Source organism: Rhincodon typus, chromosome 18, assembly GCF_021869965.1.
Source record: "Rhincodon typus isolate 14 chromosome 18, sRhiTyp1.1, whole genome shotgun sequence".
Classification (NCBI taxonomy): Eukaryota; Metazoa; Chordata; class Chondrichthyes; order Orectolobiformes; family Rhincodontidae; genus Rhincodon; species Rhincodon typus.
The window spans coordinates 21,404,628-21,412,844 of record NC_063349.1 but is presented as its reverse complement, the minus strand read 5'-3'; the positions used below and the strand labels follow the sequence as shown (position 1 = coordinate 21,412,844).

The 8,217-nt window shown below is 39.3% G+C and overlaps 1 protein-coding gene across 1 annotated transcript in view; it reads right to left on the bottom strand.

The window, feature by feature from the left end:
• Positions 1 to 8,217, bottom strand: part of LOC109920177 (voltage-dependent L-type calcium channel subunit alpha-1C-like) — a 656,132-nt gene that overhangs the window by 56,791 nt on the left and 591,124 nt on the right. The window contains exons 42-45 of the mRNA XM_048607862.1: positions 6,541 to 6,675; positions 2,545 to 2,897; positions 1,901 to 1,927; positions 1,040 to 1,168 (exon numbers count right to left, since the gene is read on the bottom strand). Coding sequence (XP_048463819.1) covers positions 1,040 to 1,168; positions 1,901 to 1,927; positions 2,545 to 2,897; positions 6,541 to 6,675 — 644 coding nt within the window. The remainder of the gene's footprint in view (positions 1 to 1,039; positions 1,169 to 1,900; positions 1,928 to 2,544; positions 2,898 to 6,540; positions 6,676 to 8,217) is intronic.

Here is an 8,217-nt window from a genome sequence, read left to right as displayed (position 1 = left end):
CTTTTCTGAAGAGGGTCTAGGCCCGAAACGTCAGCCTTCCTGCTCCTCTGATGCTGCTTGGCCTGCTGTGTTCATCCAGCTCTACACTTGGTTATCTCAGATTCTCTAGCATCTGCAGTTCCTGCTATCTCTGACCATTCATACAGACTGCTTTCTTTTGGTTTACCAATCCTTTACCTGTGCTAATGTATTATGTCCAACACTTTGAGCTGTTGTGTTATATAATAACCTTTTATGCAGCATCTGATCAAATGCCTTTTGGAAATCCAAATACACTAGTTTGCTGTTATCCACCCAGCTTATTCCATCCGAGAGAACTTTAATGAATTTGTCAAACAAGATTTTTAAAACCACGGTGACCCTGTTTGACTTTATTATAATTTTTAAAATTTTCTGCTAGCATTCCCTTAATGGATTCTCGCATTTTCCTAACAACAGCTGTTAATTTAACTGTCCTATGCCCTTCTGCTTTCTGTATCACTCTTGAATAGAAGTGTAATTTTTGTAGTTTCCAATCTATTAATCCAGGGAATTTTGGAATATTATAACTAATGCATCCAAGACCCTTTTAAAACCCTAAATTACAGGCCTTGGGGACTTTAGAGCCATTAGTCACATTAATTTTCCTTTCTTTTAAGTGATAGTAATTATCTTTAAATCCCTCCCTTCTTACTGACCTTTGATTTTCTGCCATACTTGGAGTAATCTTTGCATTTTCTTCAGTGAAGACGAATACGAAGTACTTGCCGAAGTCTCTCGCTTGTTTCCCATTGCTTATCCTCCAGTCTCAACTTCCAAGGGACCAAATTTACTTTAGCTATACTCCTTCCTTTTTACATAGTTGCAAGGGGCTATAGCTGTCTACTGATATATTTCTTGCAAGCTTACTCTCATTCTACTTTTTCCCTCTTTATTGTCTTTTAGTCAATCTTTGCTAGTTTTGACAATTTTCCGAAATATCTGGCTTGCTACTATTCTTTGCAGCATTTTTGTCTTTCTTTCAATTTGATACCATCTCAAACTAGAAAGAAGTACTCACAGTTGTGAAGAAAGTATGCTGTCCTCCCTACAGCAATGAGGATCTTCATTGAAGTTCTCATCATAAATTTCATCGGAATATGCTTCCTCTCGCTGAATAATTGGCAAACTGCTATCTTCAGAGTCTGAACTAAAAATACAAGAGTGTAACAAGGTCATTATATCTGATGTAAACCAGAGAAATGAAGCAATCATATGCACATCCTTGGTAAGTGACTAAATATCATGTAATAGTTGACTATATTATATTGATCCTTAATGATACAAAATTGTTGCTCATATTTGTAAAGAGAGAAATAGATAATGTTGGAAATACAGAAGAGAGAAAGGACAGTTTGAATAGGTCCCACCTTCAGAACATGTTTTAAGTACTTCCACCACTTTCTGCTTTTGTTTCAGATTTCCAAGTTTTTAAAATTAGTGCTGATAGTTCCAGGAAGAATTCAAATGAAAGAAACTAGTACTGTACTAGATTAACCTGAACAATATTTAACTAAGCAGCTAAACAAAAAGAAATTATCCTGATTATAGGGGAATGATTGTAAGACTTGTGACATCAAGGCAGTATAAAATTGGACTATAAAATAAAAAAAAAGTTTTCTTCACAGTTAAATTTTGAACTTTTGAAGTCAAACAGTTAGTAACATTATATGATGTTACCAATTTGGTATCGCTATCTCCATGGATGACCTAAATGACATTTCTGTTCTCCATGTCAATTATGTTGTACCAAAGAAGAGGAATCTGAAGAAATTCTAAAATAAGTTGAGCCTACATAATAATAAGTGCATTTATTAAAAGAACATTACAAAGGTTAAAACTGCTATTGTTAAAGTGAAGGAATACTCAGAAGGGTACATACCGTATCAATGTTTCATAATACTGTGTCCTGTTCCACAAGAAAGCATGAAAACAGAGAAGAAAAATTAATCAATTTGATATATTCTTAAGTACATATAACAACTGTTGGAAAATTACGAATAAGTGTGGGAGGAGGCAAGAGCAGGATCTGTTTCCTGGTCAGTCAGAACAATGTGGTAGCTGTGGTGCAAAAATATTTCCACTTTAGAAGACTCCATATGCTGGTTCTTACCCTAAGCAAGTGTTTTGAGACAGACACTCTCACACACACCTTACAAATTTAGCGAGGCTGTGGATCTACAGTGCTGTTTATTGAAAGTCTTAAATTTTGACTCACCATAATTATCTAGTGCATTCAGTCTCTTTTGTTTTGGGGTCATGCAAAATTTATACTGCCTGTATTTGTACAGCTCACGTCATAAGCACATCAAATGTTGCAGTGCGCATACACCATGCACATTGTTTATTCTAGTCCGGCTCATACTATACACACACACCACACACTGCTTATTATAATGGGCTCAAGACAGACAAAGAAAGCCTTTTTACCATCATATAAAAGATGCTTACATGATAACACACTTTAAATTGAAATGGCAAAGAATTGCTTTAGTAGAAAAATATCTTGTAATATTACAATCTTACCTTTTCGGATTGATCCTCCATGTTGTGCCTTGCAATATAAGCGCTGAAGTCAAAGAATTGTTATGACCATCCACTGTGCTGACGGTGCTTTGGTAGTTGACTGGAATTGGGAATCTGGATATTGCAGTATTATTGGCATTGTTGATATTGGCGTTTGACCCAGAGGAGGAATAGCTGCTTGGAGTGAACGTTGAATCAACCAGTTTCTCATGGGATGGTGATTCTATTTCAGCTTGAGAGGTTCCTGATTTATTGAGGTGCAAAGGACGCTGTGTGGTGAAAGTTTGTGGAAAGGAGCCTCTACAATCACTTGGATAATAGCCAACATGGTTACCAAATAAACCACCAGCCCTCTGTTGGAAGAAATCATTCTCAGTCATATTCAAACTTTCAATATTATACTGAACACATGCATCCTCTAACAATTAATCCAGACCTTTCACCGTAAGAATGTTAAATGAGCTGTCCAAATTGGAGAAATGAGATGTGCCATATAGTGGAAAGATTTTAGCTTGCTTTTCTGAGTCCCCAGAATATGAAGTCTCAACATTTGCTATAGCACAAAGGAGATTCACAGCACAGTTTTGTCAAGTTCATAAGAGTACAGAGGATGAGTAAACTGAGTAATCCTACACATCCTCAAGCAGCTAATGATAAGGCAACTCTCAAACTGGTCTGAAAGCAGATTCCCTCCCACACCATCAGCCATGGAAATAAATAATAACAAGATGCTCAAGAAGAAGAAATGCAAAAAAATAGATTTGGAACAGCACATTCAACCCATGAAGTCTGTTCTTTCCACAAAAATGCTTCAAGCCACACATACAAGTATTAAGTGTTGCAAAACTCTAGGTTATTTATTTAGTCCAACAGCAAACATTATACATCCTAGATTTAACTTTGTTTTAATTAACAACAGGTAACAACTTAAGTTATTTTATCAGTATGATTTATTTATGTAAGTATGGTTCATTTCCCATAAGTTTTAAATGGCTATGTAAGAATATGCATAGAAGGGCATTTCAGTCCTGTCCAGTGCTTCATCTTGAACTATGTGGGAAATCTAAGACTATTCTTGTGTCCTGAAAAAACACACGCAGGAAGTATTGTCAGTGGGAAGAACTCAAGGTCTGCAATGCATCTCACGAGGTTGAAAGCTATGTAGATAGTGCATTTCACCCTTCAACTTGGCAGTGAATCAGTGGCTGAAGACAGACAAGGAGGACCAGCCAGATGGTGCACAGAATTCTGACTGCATTCCACTCTCTAACTAGTATTCAGTTCTACTGGTTAAGTTGATGGTTCCTCCGGTAAGTTTGTCCAGAGCTAAGTCTACAGCTGTGTGGAAGGATCAGTTATATGGGGAGGGTGGGCTGAAGGAGGAAAATCAAGAGAACCAATAGTGATAGAGGTTTCATTAATTAGACATTAATAAGAAAGTAATTTTGCAGCCATAATGTGATTCCAGGTTGTTATGTTGTATTCCTGTTATCTGGGCTAAGGCTATAGACAAACCAGGACCATAAACAGAACTTTGAAGGTATGAAATGTTTAGCAAGAATAGAGAGGAAAATAGGGAGAGCGAACAGTTGTACTTATTCGAAGTAACATAATGGGGGCTGCATTTCCCACTTCTTTTCATAGTTGGGTGCTTTGCGTATTCCTACTGATAAAAGTGCTCAATGTTATGAAAACAATTTTATAATATCAAGTATTAGTGCAAGAAAAACATGGGAAAAAAAAGAAAAGAGAGAGAGAAAAAGTAATTTTAGACCAGTTAGCCTGATATTGATAGTGGGGAAGATGCTAGATTCCATTATAAAAAAATTAATAACACAGCACTTGGAAAACAGCAGCAGGATCAGATAGAGTCACCATGGATTTATAAAATAGAAATTGTGCTTGAGAAATCTACCAAAATTTTTCGAGGATGTAATTAGTAGACTTGATTTGAGGGAACCAGTGAATGTAGTTTACTTGAACTTTCAGAAGGCTTTCCATAACGATCCACGTAAAAGATTAGCATGTAAAATTAAAACGCATGGGACTGAGGGTAGTGTACTGACATGGATAGTGAACTGGTTGGCAGACAGGAAACAAAGAATAGGAATAAATTGGTTTTTTCTGTATGGTAGACAGTAACTAGCGACATCCCATAGGGATCAGTGCTGGACCTCAGCTATTCACTGTATATATTAATGATTTAGATGAGGAAACTAAATGTAATATCTCCAATAAAAACCAAAAGAACTGCGGATCCTGTAAATCAGGAACAAAAACAAAGTTGCTGGAAAAGCTCAGCAGGTCTGGCAGCACCTGTGAAGGAGAAAACAGAGTTAATGTTTCGGGTCCGGTGAACCTTCTGAGGAAGGGTCACCGGACCCGAAACATTAACTCTGTTTTCCCCTTCACAGATGCTACCAGACCTGCTGAGCTTTTCCAGCAACTTCATTTTTGTTGTAATATCTCCAAGTTTGCAGACAACACAAAGCTGGGTGGGAGGGTGAACTGTGAGCAGGACGCAGAGATATTTCAGTGTGATTTGGCCAAGTGGAGTGAGTTGGCAAATGAAATGAATGGCAGATGAAGTATAACGTGGATAAATGTGATTTTGGTAGCAAAAGCAGGAAGGCAGATTATTAACTGCATGGTGATAGATTGGAAAAGAGGAAGGTGAAACAAACCTAGTTGTCCTTATACACTAGTCACTAAGGATAAGGATAAGGATAAGGATAAGGTTAAGGATATTAGATAGGCCATTGAGAACTGAGATGAGGAAAGATTTCTTCATCCAGAGAGTGGTGAGCCTATGGAATTCTCTGTCACAGAAAATGATTGAGGCCTAAACATTGAATGTTTTTAAAAAGGAGTTAGATATAATTCATAGGGCTAAAGGGATCAAAAGATATTTGGAGAAAGTGGAACAAGATATTGAGGTTGTAGACTTGCTCGCCGAGCCGTTGTGTTCAATTGCAGACGTTTCGTCACCCTGCTAAGTCATATCGTTAGTGTGCCTCTGGTGAAGCGCTGGTACTCGATCCTGCTTGTTGTTTATATGCCTCAGTTTGCTGGGGTGATTGGCATTACTTCCAGTTCTGTTCTTCAGTGGTTTGTATATTGGGTCCAGTTCAATGTGTTTGTTGATGGAGTTCCAGTTGGAATGCCAGGCCTCCAGGAATTCCCTGGCATGTCTCTGTTTGGCTTGTGCTATTATGGATGTGTTGGCCCAGTCAACTTTGTGTCCTTCTTTGTCTGTGTGTATTGAGACCAGTGAGAATTGGTCATGTCTCTTGGTGGCTAGTTGGTGTTTGTGTATCCTTATTGCCAGTTTTCTTCCAGTTTGGCCTATGTAATGTTTTTCACAGTCCTTGCATGGTATTTTGTATATTACATTAGTTTTATTGGTTGTGGGTATGGGGTCTTTTATGTTTGTCAGTAGCTGTTGCAGGATGGTTGTTGGTTTGTGGGCTACCCTGATATCTAGAGGTCTGAGTGGTCTTGTGTATTGCCACTACAACAACCTGGAATTGCGCAAAGTAGAACAGGAGCATTTATATGGAGCTTTTAAATGGAATGGATACCCAAAAAACACAATCCGCTGTAGTAATGCCAACCAGCGCAGCAAACCGAGGCTTATGAATAACAAGCGGGACAGAACACCAACGCTTCACCGGAGGCACACTGACTATGTTATCTAGTAGGGTGACGAAATGTCTGCAACCAAACACACTGGCTTGGCGAGCGAGTCTACAACCTCATCTATAACCTAAGCTATAAATCTCCTCAAAAACTTTAAACACGGTGTTGAGTTGGATGATCAGCCATGATGATATTGAATGGTGCAACAGGCTTGAAGGGCCAATTGTTCCTATTTTCTCTGTTTCAATGCTACAACTGTACAAAATATTGACCATAATGGTATTTACCATTAAAGGATTTGAGGGGAAAATTTAAATCACTCTGCAGTCTTTAATAATTATCTTATGTAGAACCTACCCTGAAAATGTCATCTTCAGATGCAGCTGAAGCAGCCTCTTTCATCGCTTTTTCCAGTTCTTCTTCTGCTGTCAGGTCCCCAGATATTGCACGACGAATCTCAGGGCCAATGTCATGTAATGTACGCAGACCTGCCTATAAAGACAAAAACGGGAAAAGTTTTTTAAAGGTATGAAAATTTATATTTACATATTGTTCTACAGAGATAGTGCATAAATTGAAATTCTCACCTCTTGCCAAATCAGGTTGGGAGGGAATTACAAGGAGCATGAAAAATAGCTCCAGATCATAATTTGGCCTCGAAATTATAGGAGGCCAGACATTCAATGAAACGCCTGAAGTCTTTCTTTAAATATGCAAAGCAAACTCTGATCATATTAATAGGGGTCTGAGTGCAAGTTTGAATTAGGCCTGGGTGGGGAAGCAGTAGTGGCTTTTCCTTCAGGTCATAGCTGTCAGAAAGTGGACCTGGAGCTAGAAAAGGCCCTTGTACATCATTTATGAAATTATGGTCTTGTAGAAGGGAGCAAAAATCCCTGTCATTTAGAATACTGGACCAAAATCCCGGGATTTTTACCGGAACAAAAAGAAAGGCAGTTGGGCTGTGTTCTGGAATACGCAATCACAGGGATAGCTGTCTGGGACCATGGTTCAGTTAGAAATCCTATTCGCGCCGTAGCCCTAAAGGAACAATGAACCAGACCTAAGACAACTTCAGACATCTTGGACTCTTCAGAGGTACCAAGGCATTCAACTCCAATTAATACTCATTTGCAGAAATACTGGCATTCTACTTCATCGAAACGTATTTACGCCTACTCTAAACTATCAGGAAGCCAATTCACCACAAACAGGACAACAGAAACACAACAGAGAGCACAGTCTGTATAATTGCTGGCCCTGATCTGGGTGAGGGGGAGAGAGAGAGCCATCCCTGCAGCTACCAACAGAAGAGGGATCCCAGACAGCTACTCTCCTGAGAACTATCTGCACAGCTATCTCCCTGAAACCTACCAACACATGGATGTTCCGTACCAGGGGAACCAACGGCAACCAACCACGCCCAGCAGATCTAATGACTAATGACCTCCGAAAACCACCAACATGACTGACAAGGCCTCAGACACATACTGAGGTGAAAACTGGCTCACAAAACCACCACAAAAAAAAACCCAAGTTCTCAAACCAGACTGAACACTGTCTGAAGTCTTCAGTGAAGCACTGGCTACAGCAAATGGAAACAACCAGGTGTATTTCAAAATTGCGTTTATCCCCAGTGATGAGCCTATTTCCTCAAGACCCAAAGTATCCAACCTAGCTAGCAGGGAGGGGAAGGTGGGTTGGTGACAGTGTGGGGCACTCCAAGGTCAGGAAGTCTGATTAAAGTGTCTGTGTTTGAAACTACTGTTTAGTTTCTTATAGTAATTAGCCTATGTTAAATTCATAACTGATAGTGTCAGTTTCACTGTTTTGAATTTGCCTTTTGAACTCTTGTATTTTTTATTCACTCTAGTTTTATTTCCCTGTTTATTATTTCTGCCTTTTTATTTCTTCTGATGTACTCACAAGGCAGCATGTCCCCAGCGCCGGCGGCGACAGCAGGAACAGGCAGCCCGAGGCGGCTGGTGGTGAGAGCAGGAGCAGGCAGCCCGAGGTGGCTGGCGGCGAGAGCAGGAG